The sequence below is a fragment of the Macaca nemestrina genome, chromosome 17, assembly GCF_043159975.1.
Source record: "Macaca nemestrina isolate mMacNem1 chromosome 17, mMacNem.hap1, whole genome shotgun sequence".
NCBI lineage: Eukaryota > Metazoa > Chordata > Mammalia > Primates > Cercopithecidae > Macaca > Macaca nemestrina.
The window spans coordinates 11,864,937-11,886,298 of NC_092141.1; the positions used below are offsets into that span (position 1 = coordinate 11,864,937).

General features: G+C 39.9%; 1 protein-coding gene across 4 annotated transcripts in view; it reads left to right on the forward strand.

Moving 5' to 3' along the window:
- Positions 1-21,362, forward strand: part of LOC105473558 (dynein axonemal heavy chain 9) — a 377,165-nt gene that overhangs the window by 62,464 nt on the left and 293,339 nt on the right. For all 4 annotated transcript variants that reach the window (XM_071082354.1, XM_011727370.3, XM_011727373.3 and 1 more), the window contains 5 exons: positions 2,426-2,561; positions 6,702-6,898; positions 7,008-7,432; positions 17,485-17,707; positions 18,452-18,618. In XM_071082354.1, the coding sequence (XP_070938455.1) occupies positions 2,426-2,561; positions 6,702-6,898; positions 7,008-7,432; positions 17,485-17,707; positions 18,452-18,618 (1,148 nt within the window). The remainder of the gene's footprint in view (positions 1-2,425; positions 2,562-6,701; positions 6,899-7,007; positions 7,433-17,484; positions 17,708-18,451; positions 18,619-21,362) is intronic.

A 21,362-nucleotide genomic window follows, 5' to 3' on the forward strand; every position in this document is an offset into this window, starting at 1 on the left:
TTCTTTTGGAAGTTATTTCATTATCTCCTACTCTCCAATGTTTCTTATAAGAAGCCAGTCATCATTTGAATCTTTGTTTCTCTATATGTAATGTGTTATTTATCTCAGGCTGATTTTACTAGATTCTTTTTTAATCTTTGATATTTTTTCAACACAGCAATAATATTCCTAAGTTGGTTTTCATTGTGTTCTTCATGCTTGGAGTTTGTAAGTTTCTTGAAACTCTTTTTCACTAAATTTTGTGAAATTATGATGTTCTTATCTGCTAATTTCAATATCTATGTTATTTTCTGAGTCTATTTCCTTTCTCTTTTTTAATGGGACAGAAGTTTAATTTTCTCTCACATAAAATAGGTTTAATGAGTAGGCTTTCTAGGGTTAGTATGACAACTATGAAGTCAGAGACCTACCCAGATTATTTTCTGAATCTGATTTTAGTGACTGTTTTCTCTCCTGGTTAAATGGCACATTTTTCTGCTTCTTTATATGTCTAGTAATTTTTTATTATGTGCTAGACATGTTAGAGGCCACTTGAATGCCACTTGAGAATCCGGATTTTTTTTCTTTAAAGAGTTTGATTTTTGTTTTGGCAGGCCACTAATTTACTGATAGATCACTTTGATCCTATTGAGGCTCACTTTTTAAGGGTCTAAAGAGGACTTACTCTGGGATCAAGCAGTTCTAACTTATGGTGTTTCCAGGGTCTCAACTGAATTCCTGGGTTATCTGCAAGGTTGCTTCATTATTTCTGATAAAACCCTAACATCTTCCAACACTATATGGCCTACATAATTTCCATTCAGCTTAGAGCCCCTCTGCAACTATTCTTACCAGGTCTTACAGAGCCTTGCTCTAAACATATGTAGCTGATCCCTCAGTCAGACTCAAGAGGACCCAGCCACTACAGCAGCACCAAACTCCAAATTCTGTCGTCTCTGCCTATCAGCAGGGATGCTGTAACTAAGCTCCACTAACCTATGCCATAGTTTGAAAAGGGCTTTTGGGTAGAAAACCAGGTGGTGGTGCGGCTCACTTTGAGTAAGTCCCTTCTTTCAAAGATCACATTGTTCTTTCTGTTATCCTGTTACCTGTTCTGTCTGTTATCCACTTACCCAAACAAATTAATTCTTTTATTATAATCAGTTCTATGTTTGTTTGAAGAAGAAGAGCAAGTACAATCTCACTCTCTTCTATTGTGGTTAAAATCAGAAACCTGAACTATTTCTTCCTACTTCATAGAATATTCCAACACGTTTGTTGCTTAGACTGCAATAGATTTGAGGCAGTAAACAAAGGTGAAAGATATAGACATTATATTGATAGCTTGACAGTCAGAGAAGATAGAACAATTATACAAAGCAGTCATAAACACTAGCCGTGATTTAACATGGAAGCAAACAAGCATCTTAACACCTGATAGCAACTCTGTCTTGTCATGGTGTTGTGATTTGCATGATGATGGACTTTAAGTCATGAAGAACATCTTAAGTCTACTTAGGAAAGAAAGGTGTAGGTATTGCATCTTAGAAATGGTAGAGTTATGTTACCTAAAAGCAGGATCATGAGACTGTTTAAATCCGGGGGGATTTATAACATGGCAGTACATCCTGAAGGGGTAAATATGAGTCATCTAGAAGAGTTGCTTCTGCAAGTTAGTTCCTGCTTTCTCTGAAGATATTAGATAACTGGAAAGTTACTGTAAAAAGTGTTAATACTGCAAATGACAAAGAGTAAATGGGATGTCTGTACTTGGCATTGCTGAGCATTTAGGCTTCCTTTCCTTGAAGCCCAAACCTTGTTACCATGGGATGTTTGGGTGCCAGTAGGTCAAGAGTATATCATGTAAAAGAGCAGGCAGGGAGGAATGAGGGGGGAGAGAGAGAGCGAGAGAGAGAGAGCGCGCAACATTTTTTATTTGTTTGTATGCATTTTCTAAATCATTCAGTAGTATTGAATGCCACCTGCAAAACACTTCAGCTCATTTCTAAGAATTAACCAGAAAATGCTTTGCTTCTTTGAACCTGAAATTTTTATTAAACCTTGAATCTTAATACTGTCTACCCTTAGAATTCCTTCCTCTGCCTACCCTGACTTCTGCCCTGATGCAGCTTCCTCTACAGTTTATCAACCAGCACTTAGGAAGCACACACATTGCATCCATCAGCATTGCTTCTGAGAAGCTGGGCCAACCCCATCCTCCTTCCTCAGGGACAGGTTGACCCCTATATTCCCGTCATGGACTAACTTTGCCTTCCTTTCAATCAATGGTAATACTCGTTAGGCAGAGTGGATTTGATACACATGTAACAGCAAATCCTCCACAAGAGAATCTTTTTCTCCATGTGTTGTTTTTATTTTGACTGTTGATTACCAGTTCTTTCATGCTATTAAACAAGGTTTATATCCTTTCTTCTTCCTTTTATAGGAAAACCTGGGTCTATTTTCCGCAGACCCAACCTCCAATAGCTGGAAGACATATGTTAACTCTATTGACAACATGTTGCTGAATGGATTCTTTCTTGCCATTGAGTGCTCCCTCAAGTATCTCCTGGAAAATACTGGTACTTACTGGCTTATGGATGTGGGTTATTATTGAAAAGATAATGACAGTAACATTTGTTGAATTATATTGAAGAGCAGCTGAGTGCTCTGTGACTTTTCCCAAAATGTTGTAGACTTTTTGTGAATGATGCACAGGAAAATAGAAAAGGTACTGAACTTCTAAATTGTTCAAAGACAAAGATTTCTGACGCTTAAAATTAGATAATAAACCAGGCTGTAAGATAGTGACGCACATAGCAAAAGCATAAAAGCGAATTCACTCGAAATCAAGCTTCAGTAAAGAGGAGTGACCAAGTTAAGAAGCAGGAAGCACTGTTAGTAATGAAGGCAGAAGGCTTCATCCAAGCTTGACTTATGGCAATGGGTGGGGGACATTCTGTGCCTTCAAGCTTCATGTACTTTATCTCTGTAGCCTTTTGAGAACACAAAGAGATTGTGTCCACCAGGTTAAATGGAAGAAACAGAAGTTTTTCTGAGTAAAAGAGTCACACAAGAAGTAGGGGAGGAGGTAATTTTCAGAAGAAAAAGAAGTGTGTAGAACAGAATGGGCATTCTTTGAAGCTTTTAAAAAATAGTTAAAGGCTTTGAATTTGTAGTGGATGTAGTGGATAAACTGGGGTAAGGTACACAGAGTGAAAGATACAGAAAGGGCTAACCTTGACTAGTAAATGATGAGATCGACAGGGCAGAAGAGTTCAGGACTAAAAGTTGAATTAAACCTTCACATTCTGGCAGATTCTGAGTTGCTTAGCAAAGAGCCTATAGAAGGATTTGTCAAGATGGAAAGGCAGAGGTAAATATTTTGAAGCTAGAGGATGGAAGTAAGATGAGAGTTTTTAAAACTCAAGGATCGAAATGAAATACTGATGTAAAATAAATAGTCCAAGGCCAGTGTCCAGATATCCAGCCCGTAAAAGAGACTACCTGCAGACACCTAGGTTGAGAATCCAGAGAGAAGCAAGGCCCAACGCTGAGTGTAGCCCCAGTGGCCATCCCCATGGTCTTGATAGGTAGAATGGGTGAGGTGTAAGGCATGGTCTTTGCTTGCAGGATACAGGGGTGCTCCAAACTAAGGAAATCAACAACAGGACTCAGGAAACCCAGCATAGTTAGCAACGTAGGAGATCATCTTCTGGAGCCTGGGAGCAACAAGCCAATGGGGCATGGAATACGGGCACCAAGTCTGCACAACTGGCTCCTATGGACCAGCACTGGTGGTGTTCACCTTAGTGAACTGACCAAGCCTCCTCTAATGCTGGAGGTTCGGGGGCTTCATCACTAAGCCCTCCGTAGAGAATCTAGGAAGACACCCCAGCCATACTTGGGTGCAGGCAATGCACTAGAAATGGTGCCTAAATGACTCCATCCTTGACCAGTGGCTCTCTGGTTCTCCTGATCTGGGCTATCTCATGTGCCATGTGCCCACCTGTGGGAAGGACAGAGTGGGACCAGGGGATGGAGAAAAGAGATGGCAGTCTTTCTCCAAGATTATCAAAGTTTCCTTCCCTTTGTGGAAATAGGAGGACAGAGGAACACATTTTCTTCACAACATAGAGGCCCTTCAAATTCTCCTTTGAAAGGGCAGGAGCTGAATTTATCAGCTGCCTGATCTGAAGCACTATAGATAAAATTTAAAAGACACTGGTTATCTAAGGGGAAGTAAAGGAGCCTAAAGGGGCCTCTGAGAAGAAAATCATGGTGACCCCTTGCAGTGGCTCAGTTAAGTGGCTTTTTCATCCTAGGTCCACCTTACCATTTTGTCTACTTGTGTCAATAAATGAGGATAAGGCCCTGGAAAATGGTAGCGTCACAGGATGGAAGGAACCTATCCACCAAACTGGAACATTCACCTTGGACTGTTAACCTGCAGGAGAGTAGAAGACTTCTTTGACCTTTGGAGTCCAGAGCAGAGCAGGGGTTTCTATGACATTGTTGAGGGCATTCCCAAGGTTTGGGTTGGTCTCCCTGTCATCTCTCAACCCAAACCCTGCATAGGTTATATGCTTCCCACTCAATGGAGAAATGCCCCTCCTCCTCTTACCTAGTAAAATGATTTACATGCACCAAGATTGTGGAACCAGGACAATCTGCTTTGGATGATAATTACATTGGTGTTACATCCAGTGTAGAGATTACAGTCCCATGTCAACATATGAGACAAAAAATCTCATATAGTTAAAACATTCTTTCAAGTCTTTTGAATTCTGTAAACCATATGCAACCTTATCTATTAATTTATAAGTACATAATATGTATATTAATGCAGAATATGTCATGAGTACATATAGCAAATTATAGGTGATTTTATAAGCTATACTATTTTATAAACTTATAGTAGTTTTTATAAACTATACCATTTTATAAACTTATAGTAGTATAATTACTTTGTTATTGGTAAACTTATGTTCCCTTAAGTTAAATATTGGGAGTCTGCTGAGTCCAATCTTGTGTTCCCTTAAGTTAAATATTGGGACTCTCCCGAGTCCAATCTTGTGTTCCCTTAAGTTAAATATTGAGACTCTCCCGAGTCCAGTAATGTGAATTTGTCATCCCTCCAGTTCTGAAGGCAAGCCCTATTCTTACATATTTTGAGTATACTGCAGTATTTTACTTAGGGTGAATGGCTAAGCTGTAGTAACAAAAACACCATCAACAATATGGTTTCAAGGAGAGAGAAGTCTACCCTGAAAGAAAGAGTCGAAGGTGAGTGTTCCAGTTTGGTGGGTAGGTTCCTTCTGTCCTGTGGCTCCACCATTCTTCAGGGCCTTGTCCTCATTTCTGTAGTTGAGCTGACTCACTGCCATGTCCAGGCTATAGTCTGGTAGAGGAGAAAGAGACTGAGTACAGAGAAGGGTCACCTGCAGTCTCAAGAGTCCCAGCCCACGAGTGGCACCATCATGTTGTCCTACATCCACTGGTGAGGAAATTTCATTGCCACACCTGTCTGCAAGCAGGGCTGGGAAATCTGGTCAAATCCCAGTTATTACTCTATTTCAAGGGAAGAAGACAACAATGGATTTCAGTGAACAGTCTCTGCCACCCACAGTATTCAGCCCATAACAGGCGCCTAAATTTAACTACAATTGAAAAGTCATATAAAAATAAGTGGTTATCGATAAAAATTTCAAGCATATATCTTGTACCTGGAACATCTTGCTCTGCATTGTATTTTGATTTAAATTTAGCAAGGCAAGTTGACCTAGTAAGTAATCAGGGATTTGTTAATTATTCATACTGTTTTTAAAATTTTTATCACTACAGGACCACAGCAATAAATTAAGTTATTTCTTAGAAAAGGATAAGGAGCAAAATAGGCAGAATTGTAATTTCTCTTTGTGGTTCGTGTCTGTATATCGTTGACAAGCCTGCCCCTGTTCACCTAGAGTGATCAGTGGAATGACATGGCTTGTGCCTAGGAAGAAATCAGCTGCTTCCAAGAAATGGGCTTTGAAAAATCAACCTCTTCTCGGCTGGGCACGGTGGCTCATGCCTGTAATCCCAGCACTTTGGGAGGCTGAGGTGAGTGAATCACGAAGTCAGGAGTTTGAGACCAGCCTGGCCAACATGGTGAAACCCCATTTCTACTAAAAATACAAAAATTAGCCAGGTGCAGTGGCACGTGCCTGTAGTCCCGGGTACTCAGGAGGCTGTGGCAGAAGAATCGCTTGAACCCGGGGGCTGGAGGTTGCAGTGAGCTGAGATTGTGCCACTGCACTCCAGCCTGGGTGACAGAGCCAGACTGCATCTCAAAAAAAAAAAAAAAAAATCAATCTCTTCTCAACCAGAGGCTGGACTGTCGCCCAAGAGGCATTTGAGAATGTGGAAGGGGAGAGGCTTGGGCTGATCTGTCACTAGGATGTGCTCCGTGAAGACAAGCAAAGTAAATATCCTGGAGTACCCAGGAGAGCCCTGCACCAGAATTGGCCTATTCAGATGTCAGTGGTTCCCCCGTTGAGAAGCACTACAAGACTATCACCCTCACATTGTATGGGATGTAAACAAATTTTACATTTCCGTTTTCCTACAGTCTAGCAACTTATCTAAAGGAAAGCATTGGTCTGGATGCTTTTAAAACAGTCCTCTACTTTGTCCATTTTATCCACTCTTTGTTTTGTTTGCTTGTTTTCCGTGTTTTTCAGAGTGTAAGGCAGGACTTACCCCAATATTTGAAGCACAACTGAGTCTAGCCATCCCAGACCTAGTTTTCTATCCGTCTCTGGAGTCTGGCGTGAAGGGGGGTTTCTATGACATTGTTGAGGGTCTCATCACCAGCATTTTTAGGATATCATCTCTGGTGCCACGGCTTTCCCCACAAAACGGCTCTCCTCACTATCAGGTACTGGAGCTGCAGCCATCCTGCCCTCCAACTGTGTCCTCTCCAGCCGAGTCTCGAACTTCCTGCCACGCACTGGTATAACCTGCCTGCCATTGTCTCGCTTCCGCAGGTCGACCTGGACGGTATGCCAGATTTGGCAAACATGCGGCACACGCTCATGGAGAGAGTCCAGAGAATGATGGGCCTCTGCTGTGGCTATCGGAGCACCTTCAGCCAGTATTCACACCTCTATGTGGAGGACCAGAAGGAGGTTCTGGGTCAGTTTCTGCTGTACGGGCACATCCTCACTCCGGAGGAAATTGAAGACCACGTGGAAGACAGCATCCCGGAGAGCCCTCCCCTCCTTTCTCAGTTTAAAGTGCAAATCGACTCCTACGAAACGCTCTATGAAGAGGTGTGCAGGCTGGAGCCCATCAAGGTGTTTGACAGCTGGATGAAAATTGATATTCGGCCCTTTAAGGCATCCCTGCTGAATATTATTAAGAGGTGGAGCCTCCTGTTCAAACAGCATCTTGTGGACCACGTCACTCAGAGGTACCACAGTTGTTTTCACTTTCTTCCAGCATGCTAGGCTGCGAGGAACACCGTGTTTTTAACCTTTTTTATATTTTTTCCCTATGGATATGTTGGTTAAATTAAAAATTAAGACAGCTGGTTAGAGGTTCTAGACTTGCAGACATCATGGTAACTTAAGTCCTGCCCTTTTCTTTGTTCACCAGAGAAGCCCTCTTTGTTTTGTTTTCCGTTTGACATCCAGTGTGTGAGAGGCAAGTGGTTAAGTGGTAAGGAATATTAGAGACAATAATAGGAGGTCCAAGCTCCCTTCACAGCTCCATGCCATCTCTTTAAACTTGGGAAGCAGAGGGTATCTGATGGGCCTCTTTGTTTTACTTCTACCTCTTACTCCTTGTCTCAGATTATCCAGCTGAGCAATGTGGACGTCACTAAAACCCTGTGCTCCTCACTGCCTGTCTGTGCCATTCTCACCATGCAACAGGCTGGATATGAAATTCTGTCTGTCCTACTGTGACCTAGACCACCCAGCCCAGCACTAGGCTCTCTAAGCCAGAGCATCATCCTCTGAATGAACAATCCATGTGGTCAACAGTCCCCTGGTCACTTTACCTTGAACTGGTCCCCAGAGACACACCACAATTAGAATCTTGACCCCCCATCTCAGAATCCCACTGGGGACCACCAGTCCCTCTGCACAGTGATCACCCTTTGGAGTGCTGGACGACACTGCAGGGAGGTCAGCCTGACCCCTCCTCAGTTTAGTGCTGGTTTTGCTTAATGCTGCCACAGCCTTGCTCCATGATCTGGAGCCATAGGCAGAAAGAAAATGGCAACATCAAGAATTTTATCTATCTACAAATAAACTTTAAGAGACTTTCCAAGGATAATGTTTGACTACCCTAGGAAACCCCAAGAACGCTCTGTGGGAATTTTTTTTTTTTTTTTTTTTTTTTTTTTTTTTTTTTTGAGATGGAGTTTTGCTCTCGTTGCCAAGGCTGGAGTACAATGGTGTGATCTTGGCTCACCGCAACCTCTGCCTCCCGGGTTCAAGCGATTCTCCTACCTCAGCATCCTGAGTAGCTGGGTTTACAGGCATGCACCACCACCCCTGGCTAATTTTGTACTTTTAATAGAGAAGGGGTTTCTCTGTTGGTCAGGCTGCTCTCGAACTCCTGACCTCGGGTGATGCGGCTGCCTTGGCCTCCAAAAGTGCTGGGATTACAGGCGTGAGCCACCATGCCCATCAGGGGATGTTTTAAATAGGGCTTCCTGGGTATTATTCCACATTCATGAAAGCTTTTCTTCCCTGAGGAACTCAGAGGCAAGAAGAGGAAATGCTGGTGGGTGGTAGGACTGTGACAGATGCCCCAGGATGGAGCACTGTTGGAGGGGACTGCTGCTTTGTGGTCCCTCTCCATTGCTAGGTCTGGTAATCCAAGGATAACCAGCATGTTTCAAAATGCAGGTTTTATCATTCAGGCACAGCAAGGCCATAGAGCAGCAGATGACTCCCATAAAAAGATAGATTATTACTCATAGTTCCCAGGAGGACAGTGTACAGCAGATAGATTATTACTCACAGTTCCCAGGAGAACGGTGTATGGCATGCCACACAGGGCCACACAGGGGAGCTCCAGGGTCCATCAGGAGGCAGAAGGGGGCGGAGAATACAGGCAGGAGCCTTTTTTGTGATTTCTGTGGAAAGGAATAGATGAGTCATGGCAAGCAGGCTCAGGATTGGTGAGTTTGAACATTTCAGCACCTCTGGGGCATAGAGACTATTCCAAATTGTCTGGGACCTGGCCTTGGGCTGATTAGGGCAGGGGGATAATGACCCAGATTGTGAAAGCCCCACAGAGGAGGTGGTTGGACTCTGGAATGGTTGGTTTGCATATGAAAGATGCGCTCACGGGCCAGCCACTGCTGTCTCAAGGAATTGCTCAGCCCTGCATGGGGAAGTCCCTCCAGAGTTTCTAAGACCCCAGATGTGAAAAGATCAAAAACACATGGTTGATACAGGACGTGGTAACAGCAGCTGCCACGGGCATCAACCAGTTAGGCTTCAAAGGATCTAATGGGGTTGGTTTAACAGGATAAGCACACAGTAGAGAAATTAGGAGGCTTGACTTTGTGTCCTTGAAACCCTGTTTCCTCACCTCTGAAAGAAGACAGCCCAACTGAATTATTCTAAGGTGCCTTCCGTCTTCCAGCTTTAACAGTTGGTGATTCTAAAAACTGGCTTTTGTGCTACACTTTAGGAGAAGGTTTTATTGCATTCTGGAGGATTAGATAAAATAGAAATAATTTAAAAATTATTATTGTCTCCTCTGTGCCATGTAATTATGTGATTTCCACCTTTCCTTAATAGGTCAGGATGAATCCCAACTTGCACTGCATTTTAGATACTTCATTCACTGCCAGAAGTCCAATCCCCTTTTGTTACATAAACTCTCATCTCATTCAGCTCTTCCTGCCCTAATCTTACTCAACCCCTACCCCTGCACTTGCAAAGCTTTTCCATGCCCTTGCAGCAGACCTCAGGATCTTACAGCAGCAAATGTCCACTGTCCCCTTCATCTTGTCTCATCACCGTTTTGCTCCAACTGAAACCTGGCTCTCTTCTGAGGACACTGCTTCCCCTCCAGCCCTCCCAAGTGGAGGCTGACTTTTCTCCTGTATCCCTCTTACCAATGGGCCTGCAGGTGGGTGAGGTGTGGTTGCTCTTCAGTGCTGCTTCCAGACCATTTCACCACCATCCTCCCTCAAAATCACCAGCTCCCCTGACGTGAATTCTCAGACAACACCAACTGCACTCTGCCTTGCTGCCATCACCCACCAAGCCATTAGTCCCTCTTCCTCAGCAGTGTAGATCTTAGCGTCTGGCTCAAAGATTTCCCTTCCCACTTTCTGCTGATAGTCACCGGCCATGATCCATCCTCCACAGAATCTCCATCAGACTGGCTCTTATGTTGTTGATCTCCTCCCTCCGATGCCCTTCCCTCTGCCATACCTCTGCTACCCACATCTCTTCCGTATTCTCAGTGGGGCTCAGAGAATGATGGGGAAGTAATTGCTCTGCCTTCAGAAGCTCAGGTGGAAGCATTCCACTGCCTGACCTCCACCTGTTATCTTTCCGCCTCACTTACTTAGCAACACTGCCACACAGAATTCTTCAACCCATCAGGATTTCCAATTCATTGACTCCCCTGCTTTCTCAGAGTCTCTCATCCTTGGTCCCTATTCCCTCCCGTTCCCACCTTGTAAAACCCTGACTGTTTAAACTCAGCGCTCCACACCTGCTCCTGAGCAATTCATCCCTGACGAAGCAAAATCAAACCAGTCTAATGACTAGTCCTACATTTCATTTGTGAACATAAAATTCAGTAGGCCCTTCACATTTTCCTAAACACTTCCCAATTCTCTCAGACTTCTGTTTCCTTCAAATATCTTCTCTACTTTTATGACTTGGCTTCTCATTTCACTGAGAAATTAGCATCAATCATGAGAGAACTAATTCACGTTTTCACTGACAAATCTACCAACATGCCTGCATTTGAAGCTGGATATTCAACCACCTCACCTGTGACTGTGGATAAGCTGTCCTTGCTTTTCTAAGTTCAAACTCTTTCCTCTCACCTTAGGACTTACCTTCTTAAATATTCCCTATCTCCAACATTATCAATTATTTCCTTTACATGTTCTTAATACCATGTAAGCATATTGTGATATTTGACACACTGGAAAAGAGAAAGGAGCGTGATCCCACAAGTCCTTCCAGCTACAACACATTTTTTTGTATGCACTCCTTTACAGCAAAATTTCTCAAAAGATGTGTTTATATATATATATATATATATATATATATATATATATATATATATATATATATATTTTTGGTTCTTCACCTCCCATTCTCTCTCTACAAAAAGTTTTATGATGAAATATAACATACATACAATTTAGAGAACAATATTAAAGAGAATACGTGAATTTGTGAATTTGCATCATCCAGCTAAGAAACAGAACATTGGCTATATTTTAAAGTTTAAATCCTTCTCCCTCCTTGTAAGATGTTGCTAGTGTCCTAAATGTGACATAATCCTTTCCATGCTTTTCTTCATTGCTTTGTGTGTGTGTGTGTGTGTGTATGGATATATACACATGTGTATGCATATGGATGTATACATGTGTGTATGCATACACACATACCTATATGGAGACTTGCATTAAAACTTTATAAAAATGAAATATTATTGTATGCCATATATTCTTCTGTGTTCTATTTCTTTCACTCAGCATTATGTTTGAGATTTATCCAGGTTGAGAGTATAGCAGTAGTTTATTTTCACTATGTACAGTATTCCCTTAGATTAATGTACCACAATGTATCTGTCCATTCCATAGTTGATGAACATTTGGGTTGTTTCCAGTGGTTTTGCTCTCTCCTAAGGACACTGCTTCCCTTTTAACAATGTGGCTATAAGTACTCTTATACGTAATCATGGAGTGGGCAAGCATTCCTCTAGGGTGTATACTTAAGAGCAGAATTGCTAAGTCAAAGAGTATGCACATAATACCAAGCTCCCTCCAAGGTAGAGACAGCCATGGGTGAAAGCTCTTACAGCCTAGCATCCTTCCCACCTCTTAGTATTGATAAATTGTTTAATCCTGGCCACTCTGGTGGGAGTGTAATAGTATCTCACTGTGGTAAATATTTTGCAGTACTCTGAGTATAAAAAGGTCCTCATCTTTTTATGTTTTTGGTGAGTCATTATGTTTCCTTTTCTCTGCCTATTCATATCTGTTCCTCATTTTTCTACTGGATTTTGTTTTTTCCTTTTTGAAATTATGATTAGGAATTACTTACATATTCTATATCTAGTCCTTTGCTATTATATGTCTTACAAATGGAGTCTACCATTTTGTGACCTGTCTTTTCACTCCACTTATGGTATATTCTGATAAACGAATTCTTAATTTGTGTGGCCAAATGTGTCCAACTTTTCCCTTATGTTGTTCTTCTTTTGTCTTGTTAAATAAATCCTTTTTTTGCCTGGATATCCTAATGATACCCTACTGTATTCTCTTCTAAACATGTTAAAATTTTTTCTTTCAGATTAAATAGTCCTTTATCTAGCACTCATGAATATGAAGAAATCCTAATTACTGTAGCTTAGTAACAAATCTCAATATCTGGCAGGGCAGGTCTCCACCTGGATCATTTTCATCAAGAATATTCTGACAGTTCTTGGTTCTTACTATTTCATATAAATTTTAATCATCAGTTTGTAGAAGAAAAAAATCTGTTGGGATTTTAATTATATTTGTAGTGACTATAGATCAATTTGAGTAGAATTGATGATATTGAGTATTCTTGTCCAAGAACATATTATCTCTTTACTTATTTACATCCTTTTTATGTCTTTCAGTGAAATTTTGTAATCATTATCTTTAAAATTTTACATATTTTTGTTCAAATATATTCCTCAGTATTTTGTTTTTTAGTTCCTAGTATAAATGATATTTTAAAATCGTATTTTCTGTAGAAAAGGAATTGATTTTGTACATTGATTTTGTATCTAGCCATCCTGCTAAATTAATTTAATAATTTTGACAATTCATCTGTACATTCTTTGGTGTTTGCTATGTACATAGTCATCATCTACAAATTTATGATACTTGTATTTCTTCTTCCTTCTCGGTCTTTATGCTTTATATCCTATCTCTTATCTTACCACTCTGGCTAGGACTTCCAGTAGAATGTTGAATGAAAGTGGGGATAACACACATCTTAGTGTTGTCTCCGATCTTAAAAGGAGTGCTTTTAACATTTCACTGCTGAGTATAATATTTGCTCTGAGCTTTCTGTGGATTTGCTTTATCTGATTTTAGAACTTCCCTTCTATTTCTAATTTGTTAGGAGTATTTAGCATAAATGGATGTAAAATTGTATCAAGTGTTTTATCTATGTCCATTAAGATAATTCCGATTTTTCCCTCAAGCTGCTAAGTGGTGAACATATTATTTGGCTTCTAATGTTAAAACAACCTAGCATCTGAGATATACCCAACATAAAGTATTATCTTTTTCAATATACTCTCTGGCTTATTGTGTTTGCAAATCTTTTGTTTAGCTTTACCGCACCTGCTTGTGATTGAATTTGGCCTTCAATTTTCTCTTTTTTTTTCCTGTCTGTATCTGATTTTTGGTTTTGTAATTTTGCTAGCTTCATAAAACAAGAAGTAATCCTTCTTACTTATTCTCCAGAAGAGTTGGTGTAATCTTGAAATTTTTTGATCTGTGAGAGTTTGATTTAAATTTCTTATTAAGTTTGATTTAAATTTCTTATTGGGATTGGGATTTTCTTTGTAAGAAGATTTTAGCCTATAATTTCTTTAATGATTATGAAGATATTAAAGTTTTCTATTCCTTAGTCACTTTTAGTAAGTCATATTTTCTAGGAATGTATCCATCTCATGTAAATCTTCAAATTATTGTTATAAAATGGATAAGATCCTCTCAACTGTTTAGTCTCTGCAAAGCCTATGGTATCTCCCTCTTTTCATTTCTGTTCTTTTTTTTTTTTTTTTTTTTTTTTTTTTTTTTTTTTTGAGATGGAGTTTCACTCTTGTTGCCCAGGCTGGAGTGCAATGGCGCGATCTCGGCTCACCGCAACCTCCACCTCCCGGGTTCGAGTGATTGATTCTCCTGCCTTAGCCTCCCAAGTAGCTGGGATTACAGGCATGCACCACCAAGCCTGGCTAATTTTGTATTTTTTAGTAGAGACAGGGTTTCTCCATGTTGGTCAGGCTAGTCCGAACTCCCGACCTCAGGTGATTCACCCACCTTGGTCTCCCAAAGTGCTGGGATTACAGGCGTGAGCCACCGTGCCAGGCCTTCTATTCACTTTTATTTGTGCTTTCTGGTTTCCTTTCTTAGTTTTGCCAGACACAAAAAAAACTATCTAATAAACTCATTGATCTTATTTATTGTAGTTTTATTTTTATTTCAATAATTTGTTCTTTTATTTTATTATTTCCTTTACTACTTTGGATTTATTTTCTGTTCTTTGGCTAGCATTTGCTTGTTAATTTTGAGTTGTTTGTTTGAATGCTAACATTGAAAGTTATAAATTCTCTTCTAAATACAGTTTTACCTCCATCTTGCATTTTAGTATGTAATCTCATTACAATTTAGTTCTAAATACTTTTAATATTCATTATAATGGGTTTAGATTTTTTAATTTTTCAAATGTGGGACTTTTCTAGTTATACTTCTTTCTTCATTTCCAACCTAATTGTGCTGTGGTTTAAAAATGATATCTCTAATAACAAGCTTCTGAAATTTGTTGATGTTGGCCTTATTATAGCATATTCTGTTCTTATAAATTTCTGGGCATATTTGAAAATAATATATATTCTATAAGTACTGAGTGGAATGTTCTATGTATGCCTATTGGTTCAAGTTTGTTAATTATTCTGTTCAAATCTACTGTATCCTCACTGCCTTTTTCTAATCTACTTAATCTATCATCACTTACTAAGATAATTGTATTAAAAATCTTCCATTTCCATTTTGGTGGTATATTGTCAATTTCTTCTTGTAATTCTGTAAATTTTTGCTTCATATATTTTAAGGTTATGTTATAGGCATACAGATTTTGACTTTTTATATCTTCTTGGAACATTGAGCCTTTTAACCAAACATTAAACATCTTCTTTATCACTAGCAATATTTCTTGTACTAAAGTATGTTTTGTCTTCTATTAATGTAGCTAAAACAATTTTTCTTTGGTGATATTTGCTTGGTGCATCTCTTTTTATCCTTTGGCTTTCAACCTTGCTGTGCCCTTACATTAGAAGACATTTTTATAATCAGCATAGAACTGATTTTTTAAATCCACTTTAGCAATATGTATTTTTTAACTGGAGGGTTTTGTTCATTAACATTAATTGTGGTACATTTTAATTTAAATCTGCCATTTTATTATGTTATTTTAGTTTGCTATTTTTTTTCTTTTCAATTGACTTCCTTTTTTGTCTGCCTTGGGGTATAATTTACATGTTTTCTTTTATTTTCCTTATTCCATTTTTTCCTTTGCTACTTTGAATGTCATGCCATGTAGTTCTACTGTTCTAATGGTTATCACTGCTATTCTAATAAGCATCCTTAAATAAATAAATTTATTACTATTTTTAGTCTCTTCACAATGATTAAAAGACTTTAGGATAGTTTGACGTCTCCTGTTCATCCATCAAATTATATTCTATCATTCCTAGTAATTTAGATTGTTCTCTATTATTTATTTAAGCCCCAGGAACTATACCTATATACCAAATGTTTATTTATTTGTTTATTATTATTATTATTATTATTTTTCGAGGCTGAGTCTCGCTCTGTCACCCAGACTAGAGTGCAGTGGCATGATCTCCGCTCACTGCAACCTCTGCCTCCTGGATTCAAGCGATTCTCCTGCCTCAGCATCCCAAGTAACTGGGACTACAGGCACACGCCACCATGCCTGGCTAGTTTTTGTATTTTTAGTAGAGACAGGGTTTCGTCATGTTGACCAGGCTGGTCTCAAACTCCTGACCTTGTGATCTCCCTGCCTCGGCCTCCTATTTAGATTAACCAACATACTTACATTATTGCTGTATAGTCCAGACATCCGACTGAGGTATATTCCATTAGGAACTGCTTTAGTAAAGGTCTATTGATGAAGTGCTCTCATTCTTTCTTTGTCTGAAATGTATTTATTTTGCCTTTGTTCTTTAAAAATAGTTTTGTGGAGGAGAGAATTCAAGAATAACATAAATTCTCTTTGATTGTTGAAATTATTATTCTATTGTGTCCTGGCTTCCATTTTTGTTGCCAAGTAGTCAATTATCAATCTAATTTTGTTTTTTTGTGTGTGTGCTGTCGTTGTTTTAAGAAATTTGTCGTTGCTCTGAAGCTAATTTTAAGATTATTTTTTTCTTTTGGTAATCTGTAGTTTCATAGTGAAGTATTTATATGAGGGTTCCTTTATATTTATTCTGCTTGAGATTTGTTGGGCTTTCTTGGTCTTACATTGAGTGTCTTTCAGCAATTCTAGAAACTATTTAGCCGGACTCTTCTCAAATGTTGCTTCTTGCTTGTTCTATTTTGTTTTTCTGGCACTTTTGTTATACTTAGGTGTGATGCTTTCATTATCTCCTGTCTTTTAATAACTTGCATATTTTTCCTTTTTTCTCTTTCTACCCTGCAGTTTAGAAACTTCTCCATGTATATCATATAGCAGTCGAATCCCCTTTCAGCTTTGTTGATATTTAAATTATAATTGTATTTTCCATTTTTAGATCTTCTACTCAGTTATTTTATAATTTTGCTTGCTTGCTTTATTCTTTGTTATTTTTCACATTTTAAGCCTTCTCTTTTATTTATTATTTAAGTTTTAGAATATGTTTATTAGAGTATAATCTTAAGACAGTTTTTGATTTGTCAACTTACAAATATTTGTTTCTTCCTGCCATATAGTAAAGTGATACAAAGGCCTACTGAAGATTATTAGCTTCTTTCTCCTGGAATTCTCCATCAACATATGATCATTTTTGCATTGCCAGCAAACACCTCTTAGAAGCTTTTTCTATGCTTCTTTTCACAAAGCAATGCTATCGCAAGCCATAATTCTCATGTTAGCCACTTCATAAATTTTGCCACTTCTCTGAATCCAGCATTCAATACCAAGGTCTACACACTATCACAGATTTTGAGTGTGCTCAGAGAACCTCTGAAATGGACTCCATTCTTGATTCTATCCAAATCACACATTACATTTAGATCTCATGTCTCCTGCTGAGTCTCCTCCATTGCAGGACAGGCCTCAGTCTTTGCCATTCATAACCTTGACACCTTGTGCAAGGGGCCATATTCTTAACATCAGAGCATAGTCTATGCAGAGTGCTTAGCAAAGTATTGGGCATGTGGTAGGATTTTTATAATGATAGATATTTTTGTTGGGGAAATCAATACATCTTCCTTTCGAGGAGTAGAACGAGAATGGCTCCTCATGTTCTCTTTGTGTTGATTAGCTTGGCCAACCTTGAAGCGTTTATAAAGAATAGTGAGAGCGGCTTACTCAAGAAAGTTGAAAAAGGAGATTTCGAAGGCTTGGTTGAGATCATGGGACACCTTATGGCTGTGAAAGAACGGCAGAGTAACACTGATGAGATGTTTGAGCCCTTAAAGCAGACTGTTGAATTGCTGAAGACCTATGAACAAGAATTGCCAGAAACAGTGTTTAAGCAGCTGGAGGTCAGTGCATTTATGTCTTCCTTATAAAAGAAATAGACAGAACATTTTAGGATTTCAGAATGGGGTAAAGTGGAGTACAGCAAATGAAAAACAGGGCTTGGAGCTGACTCAAGATCTATGTTTTGGAACTATAATGTGTAGCATGTTTGTAATGTCTAGAAAATTCTGAAAACTCAATACATATGGGAGAAGGCAATGCTGGAGATATATGGGAGAATTAAGATGGATAATTTTTTTCTGTAGAAATGAACCAGTGTTTTGGTTGAGAAAAAAAAAGCAGATCTGAAATTTGTTAAGATGGTCCAAGAGGAAATGTGGGACATAAAGGAAAATAACCAAGCAATCCTGAAGAATATAGAAAAGGGAAGGGGTTAATGCAGTTTCAGTAGAAATACAGTAGAAGCAATAGAAACCCAAGATTGTAGAAACTTCTTCCTTTAAGAAAAATCTAAAAGTCTCTTTAGCATTGCAAGTTTTCACAAATTTAGAGGGCTTAGAGGGCCAGAGGTTGAGAGCAAGAAGGTTAGTGTTGAGTGAACAGTAGGTAATAGTTGAGAGCAGCTGCAGAAGGAAGGTGAGGAAGAGTGGGTGGAGGGCAGATTGTAGGGAATGGGAAGATGACACCACCACATCATCGTACCATCTTGTAACACCGATGGAAGCATCTGGGCTCTGTCCAGCTCAGGACTATGGGAAAGGCAAGAGTGCCTTGGGAATCTGACCACACTGAGGTTTCCTTTGCAGGAGCTGCCTGAGAAATGGAACAACATAAAAAAGGTGGCCATTACTGTAAAGCAGCAGGTGGCCCCACTGCAGGCAAATGAAGTGACACTTCTCCGCCAGAGGTGCACAGCCTTCGATGCAGAACAGCAGCAATTCTGGGAGCGATTCCACAAAGAAGCCCCATTCAGGTATGGGCCAAACACTGCTGCCTCTCTTTCTCTGAACACTGCAGTCTTTGAGTCATGGATAATCTTTTTGTTGAACGTGTGTATTCTAGCAGCTGCAGACCAGTTAGTAATCTTCCTTCCCATTTAGGACCTTTGGTTGAAACGTGGTGCTAATGTGGACCGAATCCTATCATGACCTGTACGGACCAAGGATTGTAGAAATATCTTGCCTTAAAAAGATGAGTATATATCTAGAAGCATCTTTGTGCCTCCAAGTTTATAAAGGGATGATAGGTGGAATAATTACGAGGATTTTACTAAACCTTTAGCATTCTAAGTTCTCACAGACTGTTCTTTTGGTTTTAAAAAGTGGCTGATGGAATTTTTAAAATTTTACAGCACATTTTATTTTGGCAGCATAAAGGAAGGATTTAGGTGAAGGTTTTCTTCAGGGGGTTTCTCTCCGCTTGGTTCAGACACCTCCCTGCTTGTTATGACAGGTCTTTACACAAACAAAGCAACCCTAGGATGGGTAACACCATTCACTCGTGCCCACACTGCACACACTTGGGCTCCTTTCTCAGGGGTTTCCTCCCGTGGTGAAGTGGTCTGCTTCTGGTCCACTTCTCAGCATCAAGGGCTCCAACCAGGAGGCCAAGCTGGCGCTGAATGGTCCTACATCTGCTGATGCACCAGCTAGATTGGGTACCCTTTGCCCCAACGCTTCAGCTCTGTGATTTGTTTCCTGCTTCCTTGAGCTTCATTTCTTGCTGGATCTCCTCTGTAGTGTTGGGTAGACAGACTTTGACATCTCCAAACTGGAAAATTCTCGATGCTCACAGTGAGGAATGTTTTCATTTTCAAAGGTTACTTGCCCACAGAAATATTAAAGCAACAAACCAAACAAAAAAAAATTACAACTTCATTGGAACAAAGTCCAATAAAAATTAAGTGCATAGATGCTAGATTCGGGTGGCCTGGGATCTAATTTCAGGTCTTCTACTTACTTCTTATGTTATGATAAAGTTACTTAATACCTTTGTGCTCCGGATTCCTCATCTATAAAATGTAGATAATAATAGTGTCCACCGTATATAGTTGTGGCTTGAATTAAAGAGATCATTCTTGAAAGTGTCTAGCATTGTGCCTGGTACTATGGTGAAAAACCATACTGGTTTGCCCAGGACTGTTCTGGTTGTTGTTTGGGAGTTTTAAAATCTCTCCAGGTGATTCTAAATGTGCAGCCCAAATGGCAGCACATTGCTTTAGAGTTATATGTTTTATATATTTATATCTTATGTCTGTTTTACACACATGTCCTTCCCTGCCTCTTAACATACTCATCTTATTCTCTGTAACTCCAAGCATAACGCTTGGGAGATAGCAGTATTTTCGAGATAGCGTCTTGCTCTGTCACCCAGGCTGGAGTGCAGCATCATGATCATAGCCTACTGCCTTGAACTCCTTGGGTTCAAGCAATCCTCTCACCTCAGCCTCCTGAGTAGCGGAAAGTACAAGCATGCTCATGTCTTAGGAAGCACCTCTGTTCTGGGCAAACTGGATGGTTGCTCACCCAACCTGTCAATCCTATTTTTATCATTCATTCTTCAAACATTTATTAAGCAGTTGCTATCTCTCAAGCATTATACCTGGGGTAACAGAGAATAAGATGAGTAGGTTAAGAGGTAGGGAAGGACAAGTGTGTAAAACAGACATAAGATATAAATATACAAAACATATGACTCTAAAGCAATGTGCTGCCTTTTGGGCTGCACATTAGAATCACCTGGAGAGATTTTAAAACGCCCAATGCCCAGTCTGCCCTGTATACCAATGAAGTTAGACTTTCTGGAGGCGAGACCTGTGAATCAGTATTTTGGAAGCTCCAGGAATTCCAATGTGCACCCAAGTTTGGAAACCACCACCCTAAAGGGAAGTAATTGGTTTCCTTTCAAGCAATCATGTGGAGGAATGTAACTCCTAATATAACTCCTAAGTCTGTATCCCTTTAGAATAGTTGCCTTAGGAGCCACACCCTTGTTCCAAAGAATCATCTGTTGCTCAAAACCCTTGTAGACTCCTTTGGGGACTGTCTTTCGGAGTCTGAGGCTTAATCCTTTGACTCTTTTTTGGGCATGCAATTGAGTTTTTGAAATTGAGCACCATTTCAGAGCCAAAACTGCTGAGGGAGGTAAGTTCTCCAGCTAGGTAATACTACTTAGTGTTAACAACAACCATACCAAAGACAACAGCCATAAAAATAAAGACACTAATATTTTTGCGCCAACAGTCTCTTTTTTTTTTTTTTTTTTTTTTTGAGACAGAGTCTCACTCTGTCTCCCAGGCTGGAGTGCAACGGCACGATCTCAGCTCACTGCAACCTCTGCCTCCCGGGTTCAAGCGATTCTCCTGCCTCAGCCTCCTGAGTATCTGGGATTACAGGTGCCCACGACCACGCCCAGCTATTTTTTGTATTTTTAGTAGAGGCGGAGTTTCACCATGTTGGTCAGGCTGGTCCCGAACTCCTGACCTCGTGATCTGCCCACCTTGGCCTCCCAAAGTGCTGGGATTACAGGCGTGAGCCACCACGCCCAGCCCAACAGTCTCTTAAAATAATTTCAAAAAAGAAAAATATTCAAAGATGTTGTGGGAAATATCTTCCCAAAGAGACTTCTAAGACTGCTGGAAAGGGAAGCAACATTGGTGTGCTTTTGTGTCTATTCGAAATTCAGTATTCTGCCTTCACGGGTATATTTTGTGTATTG